Source organism: Malaclemys terrapin, chromosome 2 (genome assembly GCF_027887155.1).
Source record: "Malaclemys terrapin pileata isolate rMalTer1 chromosome 2, rMalTer1.hap1, whole genome shotgun sequence".
Taxonomy (NCBI): domain Eukaryota; kingdom Metazoa; phylum Chordata; order Testudines; family Emydidae; genus Malaclemys; species Malaclemys terrapin.
In genome coordinates this window covers 249967610-249985639 of record NC_071506.1, presented here as the reverse complement: position 1 = coordinate 249985639, position 18030 = coordinate 249967610, and the positions used below count along the sequence as shown (strand labels likewise).

The window sequence follows — 18030 nt, the reverse complement described above, 5'->3', positions numbered from 1 at the left end:
AACTGTCACTATATTTGCCAAAGATGCATATAAATAGCAAACTTCACCTGTATTCAGAGATGCTAGTGGTGGATCTCCAGGATCCAAAAGCTTCATGGTATCAGGACAAATGTATCACAACTTTTTCTACCTACATGAATTGCTGAAGACTTAATGGACTTTTGAGATGGGAAAGCTCTAGGTCAGAATAAGCTCTCCGAATCCACTTTGTTGGGCTCTGCAGGATTAAAACCATGCCCATCCTTTCTGGCTTTCTCACATACTGTCTTCTGCCCCAGTACATATCAGTGGAGAGCCCTTCATACTCATTTTCTCTTTCTCTCAACAAATCAGCCATGAAAAGTAGAGAAAGAATAAGGAAAACGATGGCTGGAATGATTTACTCCATTTTACAGCTTACAGGAATAAATTGGATGATGTAACTAAGAGGTGCTATAGTAGGTTGACAGGTTTACATCCATAGGGCTGATCTGTGAACATGACTTTTCTGTAAGCTCCACCCTATTCCTGTATCTGTTCCAAAACTCACTGGGAACTAGCAGATATTGATATCAGCTGGCTCTGTGCACCTGTATAAATAGGAGCTATCTTCAGGTTATGTAGTTCTGAAGTTGCCTTCCTTTTCTGGATTCTGAGTCACCTTTTTCCCCACAGTTGTATAAGGGTATGGCTATACTACCCGCCGGATCGGCGGGCAGCGATCAAACCAGTGGGGGTTGATTTATCATGTCTAGTCTAGACATGATAAATCAACCCCTGAGTGCTCTCCCGTCAACTCCGGTACTCCACCAGGGCAAGAGGCACAGGCGGAGTCGACGGGGGAGCGTCAGCAGTCGACTTAACGCAGTGAAGACACCGCGCTGAGTAGATCTAAGTACGTCGACTCATTCACGTAGCTGAAGTTGAGTAACTTAAATCGATCCCTCCCCCCAGTGTAGAGCAGGCCTAAGAAGAATCGGAGTTGGGGCACATATGTATTAAAATCACAAAGCCCTTCCTCTTCTAAGAATATAATAGAGAATACTAGAATTAGTTGGAAAAAAGCCCTCCCCCCCCAAAAAATTTCATCTTTTCTGTGAAAAATCAAAAACTGAAAAATATTAGCCAAAACCCGAAAATTTCAATTTGAAAATGCTGCCACTGTGCCTCATTATATTTGTAGTTTAAGCGTTTATGCCACTATTCCTCTCTGTGGGCTGGACTCCATGGATGAACTGCATCTCCTACAATGCGCAATAATATACTTTCTTGCTGAGCTACCATGGTGCATTATGGCAGCCATAGTGTGGTTGGGGAACCTGGCCCACATAAGAGAATGAGGGCATCAGATATCTGAATAAAATCAATACCAACATTTCTGAATTGAAAGTTTTCAGCCTTTGGTTGAAAACCAAAAACGTTCCAGTTTTCAGGTGTTTAGTTTTAAAATGAAAAGTCTAATTTTTCCACAGAAAGCAGAAATTTTTCATGAAAATAAAAAGTTTTTAGTAGTAGTAGTACATTGATTTAGAGATTGTGCCAGTTGCTGAAATAATCCTTTAGAGAAGACCTTGAATTTGTACATGGCGAAGTATTATGGGGCCTATCCTAAGTTTTCTATTTATTTATAGCCTTGTTTTACAATGGAAATTATATTGCAAACATTGCTACATGAAGATTATATATGTTTTAACTAAACTTCTGAAATATTTGATATCCAAATGAGAAAGTTGGCAGACTATATGATAAACTAACAAGATATCTAAATGTATGTATGGGTGCTTCAACATAATCATAAATTGAATCTTTGCTTTTGGATCGAGACTTAAGCTTTTAGCAAGAAGATTGTAAGAATCAGTTTCTTTATGGTACTTCTGCCTTGTGAGCAAGTCTTGGTTTAGCTGTTTTCTTATTTCCCATCTTTCATATAACATTTTTTAATTGTAGGTGACTCAGAAGAAGACTTGTGATAAAACCATGAAAAACGAACAAATTATTGTTCTGTAGGAGAGTCATACATTGTGATGAGCATGACTTGACTGTCAAAGGTGTCTGTAAAATAGCAAATAACAAGAATATATTACAATGATGTAAAATTTTAAATTGAAGAAGAGATTCACAGTAACTTTCAATAGTGAGGTTTTTTTGCAGTGCAGTCTTTGATATTGGATATCATTTATTTTTACATACAGAAGTATGTTGACACTATTAACATTAAAAGGTTTGACCTTTCTGTACATGTAATGTCAGTATAACCTTGCAGGATCCTGTAGATTTCAGCACTGGTGTGGTTTTCATCCCAAACACCTTGGTATTCTAAATATGATTTATTTGACTTTTTTTCACATTAAGCAATTCTATTTTAATGCATTTTAGCTTAGTCTTAATTCAGTATAACAATATTCTAAGCACATAGGGAAAAACACAATTAAGCATGATATCTGTTTTATTTCATACTACTCAACAATTTTTTCACAAATCATGATGACCAGTTAGTGTTCACAGTGGATATATGGGATTTAGACTAATTATAGTAACTCACTCATGTTTGTGCAATGCATGACTAACACAAAGATATTTTACCAGAATTTTTAAATGTTATAGTAACTAGTTTTAACACAAAACTAGCCAACTATGAAATCCAGCTTTCAATTGAAATGAAGTGGCAAAGAATATTGGGATGCATTTGACTTTCCAGAATGTGTAGATATTCCCTATTTGATGTTGTGATTTTTTTTTCTAGACACTACCCAAAACAGTCCTTCACTACGGTGGCAGATACACCAGAAAACCTTCGTCTGAAGCAACAAAGTGAATTGCAAAGTCAGGTAATCATTGACGTAGTTTTTGTATTTCACTAATATTAGATAATCAGGTCAACTTTTCTATCAGCTTTTCATTGCAGCACGAGTGTTCTTTTGGCATTAGGTTTCAAACGGGTAGCCATGTTAGTCTGTGTCAGCAAAACAATGAGGAGTCCTTGTGGTACCTTACAGACTAACACATTTATTTGGGCATAAGCTTTCGTGAGCTATAACCCACTTCATCAGATGCATGGAGTGAAAAATACAGTAGTCAGGTATAAATATACAGCACATGAAAAGATGGGAGTTGCCTCACCAAGTGGGGGGGTCAGTGCTAACGAGGCCAATTCAATCAGGGTGGATGTGGCCCATTCCCAACAGTTGACAAGAAGGTATGAATATCAACAGAGGGAAAATTACTTTTTGTTGTGACCCAGCCACTCCCAGTTTTTATTCAGGCCTAATTTGATGGTGTCAAGTTTGCAAATTAATTCCAGTTCTGCAGTTTCTCGTTGAAGTCTGTTTTTGAAGTTTTTTTGTTGAAGGATGACCACTTTTAAGTCTTTTATTGAGTGTCCGGGGAGGTTGAAGTGCTCTCCTACTGGTTTTTGAATGTTACAATTCTTGATGTCTGATTTCTGTCCATTTATTCTTTTGCATAGAGACTGTCCAGTTTGGCCAATGTACATGGCCGAGGGGCATTGTTGACACATGATGGCATGTATCACATTGGTAGATGTGCAGGTGAATGAGCCCTGATGGTGTGGCTGATGTGGTTAGGTTCTATGATGGTGTCCCCTGAATAGAGATGCAGACGGAGTTGGCAATGGAGTTTGTTGCAGGGATTGGTTCCTGAATAAAGACTGGGAGTGGCTAGTGTGGCTCTCTGAGGTGTGATTATCAGGTGGGTTTGAATCTGCTATGGGCATTGTGCTAGTCACTCCTTTTTATGGGGGCTGGGAAGGAATTTTTTCCCTCACCACCATATTGGCTTTGGTGGAGCGGGGTTTTTTTGCCTTTCCCACAGCCAGTGTTAGGGAACACCTTTTATGGTGAGCACAAAAGGTGCGGTAGGCTATATGTCACAACTTATTTGGTAAGTGTGGGGCGGATGTCCAGTGCAAGTACTCCATAGGGAAGGCATCCAGTGACCAGATAAATGGCCTGGTAAAGGACTTAAAAAGGAGGTGCTGCTGGTTAAAGGAATGGAACGGTGTGGGTTTGGGGCTCCTATGGTTGGAACGGCAGGGAGCCAACCCCCCTTTCTTATAGCCCATCTAATCCCTCCTACAGGGGGTAGTGGGGGGGGGGGATGGTAAGGTTCTGGCAATGGATCTGCTAGAGTGACCTGGATTGAAAAAGAGGAGCTGGTGGAAGCCCCTGCCCTGGCAATTACAAAACAAACAGGGTTTACCTGCATTGTACACTTTTATCTGCCGGGTAGTCTCAGACATCTAATAATAAAGATGCAGCCTGATTAAATCTGTATCAGGTGTCTCCTGTCCGCCTTTCAGTATAGCTGGACAATGACATCACTTAAGTTATTTCTGATCACAACAGTGTATGTAAGATCAGAATCAGGCCCAAGGGGTTCTCATGCACTAAGCAAATCACAAAATGTTGGCTCATGTGAGCCTCCAGTAACACAGTTATAGAATATTTAGCTGCTCCTAATATTTGCTTGCTTTGGATGATTGCCTAAATGGTGGAGGTGGTCCCAGTATATACAATAAGAATTCATACAGAAAGCTCTTTTTACTCAAGTTGTCATTAAAATATTACCAGTCAAAATTGCCACAGCCAGATTAATGAGGCATTAAAAATGAATAGTAAAAGGAAAATAAAAATTGTGATATTGGATACATAATTCTTTGACTCCACATAAACAAAATATGCATGTTTATTTGCTTATGGTATTCAGTGATATATAATCTCCAGTTTCCATTGTCATTCAGTTCTTAACATCTTGATATATTTGTTTTCTAAATAATGTGTTTTCTTATTATTTGATTTTTATGCATCATTTGGAAATTGACTTATATAAAACTATTGATCAGGCTTTACTGCACTTCATGCTTGTGATGGTTGGCTGTTTAGGGGTGTATTCTTCTCTTGCTACACTGAAATTTACTTGCAAATCTCTCAGTACCAAAAATTGGAGTAATGTGGCAAAAGCCCAGAAAGCAGAATTGAGAAGATATCTTTTAATGTTCTCCTTTTGGGAAGCTCTTTATAAACGAATGGGTGAAGCAGTGGGAATAGTCACGGAAAATGTTGGTGTCAGTATTTATAGTAATACGTATATGGAAGACTTAGCATTTTTTTCTGGTGTGATTAAAGTTTGATCCATGGACAAAACTGGGACCTACAGAAGTTCTGTCATGCTACATATGGATGCACTTATTTGTAAAGAGGAAAATTCTGTAGAAGTTACATCTTGATTTAAGTAGCTTAGAGAGCTGCAGTTTGCTTACTTTTATTATGGTGCTTTGGCAGCAGCACCATAGTTAAGCTTGTACTACAGAGTTCAGTTTGACAGAAGCTTTAAACCTTTATTTTGTAAAAACTTCTTTGAACTGGGTAAACCCAAAACATAGAATATAAACTTTGAGTCCTATTTGAACTTTTCGTGGTGGTTTGATGAAGATGAATTGATTCAGAAAGAATAATAACATTTCTAAAGTCAATCCTTCTGCAGTTTTTCACTGGATTGTCTCATTTTTCTTCATGCCCCTTCTGCAAGAAATCTAAAACACTCTGGGACGAGTCCTTTGTCCACTTTGTTGCTCGTCATGTGCAGATTCCCACAATATCAGTTATACATTGGTAGTATTTGTCTGTAGTGATTTTATAACTTTTTAGCCATAACAGAAAAATGTGTGAGTCAAGCTGGACCTATTGAATTTGATGACAAATCTGATTTGCCATGAATGCCGTTACTCACTTCCAGAGGGAGGGGGAAAGTGGGGGGGAGACACTGACTTCTTCCCGATCAACTCCCCCCTCTAGTCTACAGGATTGTTCCCTGAGTTGGAAAAGAGGAGACGAGAACTTAAAATCTCACCTCTTTTAACTGCTGTTGAAATTCTCATGCAACTCACTACCCTTATTATGAACTAAAGCCAGGAACCCCAACCTAGGAGGCAGTTAGGGAAAAGCTTCTGATAGCTCTCTCCCACACCCATTTTTTAATAAACTTGCAGAGGACTTGTATAAGGTCACTGCAGGTCTCTAATATGACAAGCCCTCATCTTATCCACTGCATCACACTCTTATAGAGTGTCTAAACCAGTTTTGGTTATTTTATTTCTTACCACTATAGATCACATTCCTCTTCCAGAGCTGGGGATAGAACGCGGGATTCATGATTAGCAGTGTAATGGACTGCTAAACTGTATGATACTGTTCACCCACTAGGTGACATTGTGTGTAAAATACCTTATTTAAAACTAACGTTAGCCAGATCTGGCAGAGTATTAAAGGATCTTATGGTGAACACACCTGGTCTGTATAACCAAACTCTGTAGCCATTCCATATCTGGTACAGGAACATGGCATGGTGTTAAAAGTAAACTAAGAACAGAAACAGAAGGAGAACAGCAACAAAGGTTGTAAACAGAAGGAACAAAGCAACAAAGATTGCAGGATATCGTCAACATGCCACTCTTCAATGCCCCAGACCACTTCATCTTTTACATTGCAACCAAGCTCCACAAAGAAACTGGAGCTATACAGGTATCTTCTTTAATTTATGCTTTGGAGAAGCAAGCGGAGCATCTCTTTAAATCCTTTGACTTTACTGAAGACTGTCACAAAGATGATTATGAAAGGGTTTTGGCTATGTTTGATGCATACTTTATACCTTAGAGAAATGTGGTTTATGAAAGAACGTGCTTCTATGAGAGAAATCAAGAACTAGGGAAAATGTTGATGTTATATAAGAGCTCTGCATACATTGGCTGAAAATTGTGATTTTGGGAATGCAAAACATGAAAATATCAGAGACAGGCTGGTTATTGGGTTAACAGATTAAAAAAATTTTCACAGCCGCTACAATTGAAGAGAGATTTAACCCTTGCCACAGCTATACAGGGAGCAAAGCAGTCTGAGCTGGTGAGACAGCAAAACCTAGAGCAACTTGACAAATCTGAAAAAATTGAAACTATCTTAGAAACTGTAAACAGGCAATTGAATGTTGTCATTATCATAAAACCCCTGAGGGAAGGAGAGGGGACCCCAGACCAACTGCCTTCACAGCTGCAGCGTGGCAGCCATGATGGGCATTAGGGTTGCCAAACCTCCTGGTTTCACTGGGAGTCTCCCGGAATCAGGCCCTATCTCCTGGAGGCTACTGGGGAAGCCAAACTGGGAGATTTTAAGCACTAAAAGTCCAGAGCCACAGTGGGGCTAAGGAAGGCTTTCTTCCTGTGCTGGTCTGGAAGCAGTTGGCATGGGAGCTACAGGGGCAGTGCCTGTGGGCAGGGGCAGGGTGCAGAGACTCACTAGCCTCCCTGCCTAGGAGACACTGCCAGAGGGATGTGCCGGTTGCTTTCGGGAGCCGCCCGAGGTAAGTGCCACCCGGTCAAGCCTGCCCCAGCCCAGAGCCCACACTCTGCACCCAAACTCCCTCCCAGAGCCTGCACCCCCACCTTCTCCTACACCCAAACTCCCTCCTGAACCTGCACCGCTCACCTCCCCCTGCATCCCAGCCTGGTGAAAGTGAGTGAGGGTGGGGGAAAGTGAGAGACGGAGGGAAGAGAGATGGAATGAGCAAGGGGTGGCGCCTTGGAGAAGGGGTGGGGCAGGGGCATGGCCTCAAGGAAGGGGCGGGGCAAGGATGTATGTGTTTGTGAGATTAGATAGTTGGCCACCCTAATGGGTGTAGGGAGAAAGGTGAAAGAACTGGAAGGAATATTTTATTATATTGGACTTTTGAAAGGAGATCCAGTACAAATGACTTTAAGAGACAATTCTGAATCATATAGTGTACATACAACTTGCAGGATTCTAATCCTATTATTTCTTAAAGTAGAAATTTAGCTAAAGAGAATGAAGCAGATTGGCATAATCAAGAAAATCTCTGAGCCAACTGCATGGTAGGGAAAGAAAAAATGGAAAAATACAGATCTGTGTGGATCTTAAAAGACTTGACTGAAATATACCGTGTGGTCTGTTTGTTTGGGGGACTGTGTGCTGACTGTGTACTGAGCCAAGTAGCCTGCTAGGCAAGGCTGAAAGCTTCTTAACAAGGCTTTGATCCTAAGCCATTTAGCTCCCATCAACCCTTAACCAGGGGGTGGGGCTACTTAAGAAGACCATGGCTTTAAAAAGCTCGCCCCAAGTGACCAGAGGAGCTAAGGTACAGGAGCGGCTAACGGGAGTTTTGCGAGGGAGTTCAAAGGGGGAGTGTAAAAGTGGGCCAGATACACTTAACATTCCTTAAACTTCTTTAAACTTAAAGCCCAAACTACCCCCTGATAAAAGCAAAGCATCAACAAAGGAACCTGCCTGCATTTTTTTTTACTTCTGCAGCTTAAGTCCAGCAACAGAGTGGGGGCTATCTAGTTTATTGCACCGAATGCAACATGTATGATTACCTGCCCTATGGGCAGGTGGCATATGTGTGCATTCGGCGCAAGGAGCTCCTGGCCCTCAGAGAGCGTGTATGGGCTTTGGAGACCAGAATGGCTGAGCTAAGGGAGACAGAGAGGTACATAGATGAGACTTTCTGGGACACAGTAGAACAGCCCCACCCCTGGTCTGACAGCCTCTGTGCTGTTGAGAAGGATGAAAGTCTCAGGGAAGGAGAACATCCAACTGGAGCAGAGGGCAAAGATCCCATAGTGGGGCCCCTCCTTCCAGATGATGATGTGGTATCCTCTCACACTGAGGATACCTCTTCAGGGGAGGGAACTCCAGTTATTAGGAAGAGACAGGTATTAGTAATGGGCGATTCGATCATTAGAAACATAGATAGCTGGGTTTGCGATGAATGGGAGAACCACATGGTGACAAGCCTCTCTGGTGCGATGTTGCGGATCTCTCAAGACATCTAGATAGACTTATGTGTAGTGCTGGGAAAGAGCCAGTGGTCGTGGTACATGTAGGTACCAATGACATAGGGAAGGATGAGAAAGATGTCCTGGAGGCCAAATTTAGGCTGCTAGGTAAGAGATTGATGTCCAGGACCTCTATGGTAGCATTCTCTAAAATGCTTCCAGTTCCATGCGCAGGGCCAGTTAGACAAGGAGTACTGCAGGGTCTCAATGCGTGGATGAGACGATGGTGCAGGGAGGAGGGGGTTTAGATTTATTAGTAACTGAGGAAACTTTTGGGAAAGGGGGAGCCTATACAGGAAGGATGGGCTCCACCTAAACCAAAATGGAACCAGATTGTTGGCACTTAAAATTTAAAAGGTCATTGACCAGTTTTTAAACTAAGGGCTGGGAGAAAGCCGACAGGTGCGGAGGAGCATATGGTTCCGACAGAGACATCCCTTAGGGGAGGATCTATTAATGGAGAGTCTCTATGTCCTAGTAAGGAGGAGAGGATGGAAGATGATAAAATACAGGTAGGATCTGATGAGAAACAGTCAAATGAAAAAAAGTCCCATTCAATTACATCATGTAATGGCAAACAGCTGAAAAGTGAAAATATTTTAAAGTGCTTATATACCAATGCTAGAAATCTAAATAATAAGATGGGTGAACTAGAGTACCTCGTATTAAATGAGGATATTGATATAATAGGTATCACAGAAACTTGGTGGAATGAGAATAATCAATGGGACACAGTAATACCTGGGTACAAAATATATCGGAAGGACAGAACAGGTCATGCTGGTAGGGGAAGAGCACTATATGTGAAAGAAATCATAGAATCAAATGAAGTAAAAATCTTAAATGAACCAAACTATATCATAGAATCTCTATGGATAGTAATTCCATGCTTGAATATTAAGAATATAGCAGTAGGGATATATTACTGACCACCTGACCAGCATGGTGATAGTGACTGTGAAATGCTCAGGAAGATTAGAGAGGTTATAAAAATAAAAATCTCAATAATAATGGGGGGTTTTGTTTCAACTATTGTCATATTGACTAGGTGTATATCACCTCAGCACAGGATGCAGAGATAAAGGTTCTTGACACCTTAAATGACTGCTTCTTGGAGCAGCTAGTTCTGGAGAGGGAGGGAATTCTTGATTTAGTCCTAAGTGGAGCACAGGATCTGGTCCAAGAGATGAATATAGCAGTATTGCTTGATAATAGTGGCCTTAATTAAATTTAACATCCCTGTGGCGGGGAAAACACCATAGCAGCCCAGCACTGTAGCATTTAATTTCAGAAAGGGGGACTACATAAAAATGAGGAAGTTAGTTAAACAGAAATTAAATGGTACAGTGCCAAAAGGGAAATCCCTGCAAGCTGCATGGAAACTTTTAAAGACACCATAATAGAGGCTCAACTTAAGGGGAAGTTGAAAAATTGAAGAACATACTAAGAGAACCAAAAAAGTGCCACCATGGCTAAACAACAAAGTAAAAGAAGCAGTGAGAGGCAAAAAGGCATCCTTTAAAAAGTGGAAATTAAATCCCAGTGAGGAAAATAGAAAGGAGCATAAACTCTGGCAAATGAAGTGTAAAAATATAATTAGGAAGGCCAAAAAAGAATTTGAAGTACAGGTAACCAAAGACACAAAAAATAACAGCAAAAAATGTTTTAAGCACATCAGAAGGAGGAAGCATTCTAAACAACCAATGGGGCCACTGGATGATCGAGATGCTAAAGGAGCACTCAAGGACAATAAGGACATTGTGGAGAAACTAAATGAATTCTTTGTATTGGCTGAGGGAGATTCCCAAACCTGCACCATTCTTTTTAGGGGACAAATCTGATGAACAGTCCCAGATTGAGGTGTCATTAGAGGAGGTTTTGGAACGAATTGATAAACTAAATAGTAATAAGTCACCAGGACCAGATGGTATTCACCCAAGAGTTCTGAAGGAACTCAAATGTGAAATTGCAGAACTACTAACTATAGTCTGTAACCTATCATTTAAATCAGCTTCTGTACCAGATGGCTGGAGGATGCCAATTTTTAAAAAGGGCTCCAGAGGTGATCCTGGCAATTACAGACTCGTGAGCCTGACTTCAGTACCGGGCAAACTGGTTGAAACTGTAGTAAAGAACAAAATTGTCAGATACATAGATGAACGTAATTTGTTGTGGAAGAGTCAACATGGTTTTTGTAAAAGGAAATCATGCCTCACCAATCTACTAGAATTTTTGAGGGGATGAACAAGCATGTGGACAAGGGGGATCCAGTGGATATAGTGTACTTAGATTTTCAGAAATCCTTTGACAGATTCCTATATGATCTGGAAAAAGGGGTAAACAGTGATGTGGCAAGTTCCTCTGGCAAGGAGTTCCACATATTGACTGTGCGCTATGTGAAAAAATACTTCCTTTTGTTTGTTTTAAATCTGCTGCCTATTAATTTCATTTGGTACCCCTAGTTCTTGTGTTATGAGAGAGTAAATAACACTTCCTTATTTACTTTCTCCACACCAGTCATGATTTTTTGGACTTCTATCATAACCCCCCTTAGTCATCTGTTTTCCAGGCTGAAAAGTCCCAGTCTTATTAATCTCTCCTCTTTTGACAGCCATTCCATACCCACTGGCAGATTCTGGGAAATTCCTTAAGTAAAAGAAAGTGCTAAACAGACTACATTTATCTAACCCTTTGGAGATTTTGCTTTCCAAGGTTACCTTTTATGATTACCAATGCACCTGAGATTTTCCGAAGAAAGATGGCAGAACTGTTAACAAACACAAATGAAGTTGTAATTTTCATGTACAATAGTCTTATATATGTATCACTGATGGAAGAACACAACAAAACCCTCAACAATGTCCCTAAGCTTAATCAGTCAGTCTGTACTGAAACCACTAGGAAAAATGCATTTTCCACCTACCCCAAATTGCGTTTTTGGGACAGACAATAAACACAGTTCTGAGGAGGTAAAAGCAGTTGGAGAATTGAATGCACCAACTAATGTACCAGAACTGAGAAGTATATTGGGAATGGTCATTTGGTTGATACCTATAAGACCTTTTTACAGTGGCAAAACCACTGAATGAACTGTTAAAGTCCAACACATCTTGGCTATGGGGACCAAATCAAAGTGCTTTCAAAAAGGTAAAAGAAATAATCTCAACATCTCCAGCTGTCAAGAACTAGAATGTGAACAATTCCACAATGGTCAATGCAGATGTAGCCAGCTATGGCTAGGTGGTGTATTGTTGCAACAACATTGCTCTGAGTGGAAGCCAGTTGCATTTTGCTCTTGCCTGCTTAGAGAAGCAGAAAAACATGTGATACAGCTGGGCCAGGGAGCAGTGGGAGAGTGGTCTTATTGTGTGCTGGGAAGTGGGTGGGCGCAAGCCTGGGGAGGAGCTACTGAACCCAATACTCAACTAAAGTCGTGGGCCAACGAAAAACCAAAACAGGAACAGGTGTGGGAGTCAAAGAGCCAAAACTAGGGAACCGGAAGGGGACACCGAGCAGAGAACCCTGGACAGTGCCCACTGCTCCTCAAAAGCGTCCAAGGACCCAGCGGACGCTGCCCAGAGGAACTCTGCCCAGATGCATGAACAGATAAAGGAACAAAAACAGGCCCCACAGTCACAGAGCCCCACCCCCCAGCCAACCTCCTCTCCCTGGTGTTATAAATGGCCACTTTGGCCATGGCTAGGAGGAGGTTGATGAGGTGGTCCTGCAACTTCATGGGGCCACGGATGGGGGTGAGCATATATAAAAAGGTGTGGGGAAAAGTGCAGCCAGAACCTCAACAAGAGGTTCTGGAGGAGCCAGAAGAGCGGCTGCAACCTGATGCACTGCAGATAGACATGTGCCAGGGTCTCCCGGACACCGCAAAAAGGGCAGGCTTCAGGGACAGAAGTGAACCACGCCAGGTACATGCCTGTGCTCACGGCTTCATGGAGAAGCTGCCAACTAATGTCCATGGCGGGCCATGGAACCAAGGTGGAGTACAGGCTGGCCCACCGGGGTCCTTCATCCTCTGCAGCTGGTAGAAGGTCCCTCCACTTGGTATCGGGGTGGGACACGAGGGTGGGAAATGAAGAGTTTGGAGCACGAGCGTGTAGAGAGAGTCCCATGGTGCGGTTCGGAAGCAAACCAGCTGCAAATCGCGCAGCCGGCTTGGAGTACAAAGGGGTGGGGGCCGAGAGTGCTCACGGAGAAGGGGCCCGATGAAGAGATCTGGAGGGGGACTAGTAGACGGGAGATATATAAACCCTAGGCTAATTAAGGCGTGGTTCTCTGTAGACTATGAAAGGTCACTACAGGTTAATTGGAGTACCTGTAGTCAATTAAGGCCCTGTCAGGAACCTAATAAAAGCCCCCTGCTTCTGGCAGACAGAGTGGTGTGAGGAAGGAGAGAGGACTGGAGTTTGGAGGTGTGTTGTTGAGCATTGAAAGACCAGAGAACTGGAGGAAGGGAGACCCTGACCCAGCAGGGCAGGGAGACTCCCTCCCCCCAGCGTCAAGGACTGAGGGTAACCCTACCCAAGTGGGAAGAGGGTAAGAAACCCTCAGCGGTTGAGAGAGGCTGGGGCTCAGAGTGAGGAGCAAACCCAGACCCCTTCTCCGCTTCCCTCCTCTACCACTTCTCCAGGCCACTAGCGGAGCCCTTGGTGCCCCAAGAGCAGGGGCAAGGGGTGGCATCCTAGCCCCCCCACCAAGAAAAGCGCGGGACCCACCATACCAACATTGGTCATTTTGCCACAAACAATATACACAGATTGAAAAGGAGTGCCTGGCAAGTGTATGGGGATGTGAGAACTTTGTAGACTGGATTTGTTTACACTGATAACAGACCATAAACTGCTAGTAACCCTTGTCAATGGAAAAGACCCGGATAAAGCACTGCTGAGATGCCAGTGTCTATTGTGAAGGTTAGTGTCATTTAATCCAATTGCTAAACATGTTCCTGGGAAAAATCTGGTAGTAGTAGGCACTCTGTCATAAAGCCCTGCAACACCTCAACTAGCTGTGAGCTTGAAGATGATGCAAAGGCTATGTGGATGCTCTGGACATATACAGACCGGTGTTGTAAAAGAGACTACTCCAGCTACAAAAAGCAGTCTTGACAAACATACAACTTCATGAAGTTCTAAGTTACGTTAGGGGCAGCTGACGCAAGTATCTAAGGATATGTTTACATAGCAGTTCAACTCCCACAAATGGCCTTGGTCATCTGACTCGGGCTTGCAGGGCTTGGCCTGCAGGGTTGTAAAATTGTGGGGTTGACATTCAGGCCTAGGTGGGACCCCGAGCTCTGGGACCCTGCAAGGAGGGAGGATCCCAGAGTCTGGGCTCCAGCCAAAGCCTGAAGTCTATACCTGCAGCCCGAGCCCAAGGCAGCTGACACGGGCCAGTCATGGGTGTTTAATTGCTGTGTAGACCCACTCTGAGGGACACTAAGGAAGTGACAAGAGACTACTTTGCAGTGCATGGACATGAAGTGAGTCAAATGGCCTCATGATTAAAGGCAACTGCATCGTAATTCCAAATAAAATGAGAGGAAAAATCCTAAATCTCATTCATGAAGGACATCAAGGATTATCTAAATGCCATGAACAGGCCAACTAGTGAGTGTGGTGGCTGGGGATCAGCAAGGATATAAAGCATAAAGTATCTGCATGTCAACATTGCAGAATTAACAGGCCAACCCAACACAAAGAACCTTAACTAACAACAACACCTCTCTATCAGACAGATCTTGGAAGAGACTCGCTGCAGATTTATGCAAATTCAGAGATCACTATTACCTAGTTGCTGTGGACTGTTTTTCCAGATATGTAGAAATAATGTACTTGAAAGACGTAACATGTTGCAGTGCTCACATTACTATTCCAGAACAAGTAGTGACCACAATTCACTGCAGCAGAATTTGTCATTCTGAACAAAATATTATTTTGAACATATTACTAGCTGAACACATTACCCACAAATGAACAGAGAGACTCAGAGTGCTGTACAGAGAACCAAGAAAACCCTACACCAGGGAGATCCATTCCTTTCTCTTCTGAGTTACAGATCAGCACCAACAGTGGTTACTGGATATAGTCCAACGCTGCTACTGATGGGAAGATGATGCAGAACTACTTTTCCAGCTTTGCAAAAGAATCTATCTCCGAAGTGACCAGACGTGAAAAGAGTAGCCAAATCAGATAAAAAGGCTGAAAGAACTTACGAACACTTTTACAACAGGCATCACTCAGTTAGAGAACTTCCAGGCCTAGAGCCAGGTGACTGTTTGTGTCAAATTGGATGGAGAAAAGGGATGGACAACTCTAGCTGTTGTAAAGAAAAGGAATTCAGTGCTCAGAGCATATATAATTGAGACTGACAGTGGAGAGTTCAACAGAAACCATTGACATCTAGTTTTTTCTTCAGAAGCAACAATTGACAGAGCAAACTCTACAGATGGTGGATGCAGAACAAGAAGACTCAAGGATTCTGGACTGATCCACAGCCTGTTGTTGCAACTAATGGACAGCCAGATGACCAAGTTGTTACGTGTTTGGGTTGTGTAAGTAGAAAACCAGTATGATTCAGAGACATTAAACAGACTGATACACACTAAACTTCAGAGACAGTGTGATAGTGTCAGTATTGTAAATGGTAGGAATGTAGAACTTGACGGGGAGATGTAATGGAATGCTAAACTGTATTATACTGTCCAGCCCCAAGGTGGAATTGTGCATAAAACATTACAACCAGTGTTCTACAGCTAGTTGTGAAACCCACTTGGAAAGTGTCATGTTGTCCTCCAGTGGCTGGTCTGCTAAGGTGCTAGTAATTAATTCTATAGCTCAAGTAGTTAGGGTCTAAACTGGGGATCTCAAGGTCAGTGGATTCACATGCTGATATATATATATATATATATAGATAGATGGATGGCTGGAATGGTTACATGTTATTCACACAGGGAGAAATACCTCTTTCAATAAGATTTGGTACATTAGAACTATCATAACGTGTAAATTATGGTGTCAATCACCAAAATGCACATGCTTTATACTGTAGTCATTTCTCACATATTTTGCTTGTATAACTCATACCTCAGAGTGTGTGTTATATGTCCCCCTTTGTGCCCAATCCGCAGAGGATATGACCCTTTGACAGTTTTCAGCTTGGAAGCTTGGCTCCTTAGTAGAAGTTGTAAAGCCTCATTCCTTTAACTCTAAAGGTCATCAGTTTAATTCCCATTGTTGGTTAGCAACGGCAGCTGCCCCATTTGCAGATGTCCCATGTTGGCATGTTTGTAGATTGAGAGGAATGCTTCATAGTGGCAGGGATGGGAGAGCCAGCAGATGGGGGAGTGCAGACCTGCTGGGGTAATGCAGGCACATGAACCCAGCTGATGCAGCTGCTTCTGGCCATAACAAATTTCCAGAAACCCTTGAAAGGTTACAGAGTGTTTCAGGAAACAAGTGTTGACACAGGCGCCTTCATGGAGGTTCCTTCCTGCTGATAGCTTATGATGTCATTTCTGAACATGAAGGGTTGCTTTTGTTGTGCTTACTTTCAGTAGCTTTAATTGAGGATAAAATGTTGTAGATAAAGAATTTACTTAGGCACACTATGGACTCACACATGGTTCAGGATGGTCGACAAAATCAGGAGTGGCTTCAGCAGTGCAGTTTCCCTCTGATTCCCAGGCAGGTGCAGTCCCCCTTCTCCCTGACTCTGGGGAGCCATCCACTAATGAGATACAGAGGTCACCTGTAGGGTTCTGATATGAAACAAGACCAACTCAAAAGGAATTACAAGTTGTTCAAATATAATCAGTGTTTGGTACCCTCTGTGAGATTAGTTTGGTAGGGCTCAGTCCTAGATCCCATTTCACAAACTCATCAACATCACTGCACAAATTGTCAGTCTTTGCCAGAACTGAATGAGCATACTGAAATACCCCTATTGCCCTTAGAGCAGGGGTCGGCAACGTTCGGCACGCGGCTCGCTAGGGTAAGCACCCTGGCGGGCCAGGCCAGTTTTATTTACCTGCTGACGCGGCAGGTTCGGCCGATCACGGCCCTCACTGGCCACGGTTCGCCGTCCCGGGCCAATGGGGGTGGCAAGAAGCCGCAGCCAGCACATTGCTCCCCTGCGCCGCTTCTCGCCGCCCCCATTGGCCCGGGACGGCGAACCGCGGCCAGTGGGGGCCGCGATTGGCCGAACCTGCCGCGTCAGCAGGTAAATAAAACTGGCCCGGCCCGCCAGAGTGCTTACCCTGGCGAGCCACGTGCCGAACGTTGCCGACCCCTGCCTTAGAGGAAGCCCACCCTCATCAGCTTTGAAGCATGCTGGCAGGGAAGTTTGCGTCGAGGAGCTTGGTTGGCCACTGTCCTGTATATATAGAGGGCTTCATTCACTAGGGCGATCAAACCGATGCCTTTTACCAGCACTAAATTTACACATGTCTTTTTTAAGCTGGAGTTTACATGCAACTGAGCTCAATAATGATTTGCATAAAATGTCAGACATGGACAAGTTTTGGATGCTATGAAAAAAAGCTGGTCTTAGATGACACCTTCCTTTTGCAGACAAGAAAAAGCTTATGGTTGCCATTTACTGGTGGGGTGTGGTTGCACAAAGCTCCAGTGTACAATTTATTTACTTCTAAAATTAGCACAATCCCCTGATCATCATTCACTTCATAACAGAGCCATGGCAGCACCTCAAAGCTTTATGAAGTGCCCTGTTTTGTAAATTGCTTTGATGTTGAAATAAAGTTTCCAAGAACTTAAGAGAACCTCTTTTGAATCTTGTCACAAAATAGAATTATAAAATTTGAGTAATATAAGAATTTAGGAATTGCCATTCTGGATCAGATCAGTGGTACATTTAGTCCAATATCCTGTCTCCAACAGCAGCCAGCACCAGATGCATCTTCAGAAGAAGTTGCAAGAACCCCACGTTACATGGATGTGGTATAATCTGCCCCCAGGAAGATCTCATTCCGTCTGAATATTGTGCACTGGAAACTTTCCTTTATGTGGGACGGGAACCCCCCCCCCCCACATGAAACCTAGATCAGCTGGTGAGAATCAGCCTATTGCTGTCACCCAGTAATAATCAGCGGTGGTTGGGTCCCTTGCCAGTGCAGTTACAATTTCTGCAGGCAAATTGAATTAATTCTATGGTAAGCA

At 42.9% G+C, this 18030-nt stretch overlaps 1 protein-coding gene across 2 annotated transcripts in view; it reads left to right on the top strand.

The window, feature by feature from the left end:
- Positions 1-18030, top strand: part of NEBL (nebulette) — a 388110-nt gene that overhangs the window by 138492 nt on the left and 231588 nt on the right. For both annotated transcript variants that reach the window (XM_054020655.1, XM_054020654.1), the window contains exon 3: positions 2723-2807. In XM_054020655.1, coding sequence (XP_053876630.1) covers positions 2723-2807 — 85 coding nt within the window. The remainder of the gene's footprint in view (positions 1-2722; positions 2808-18030) is intronic.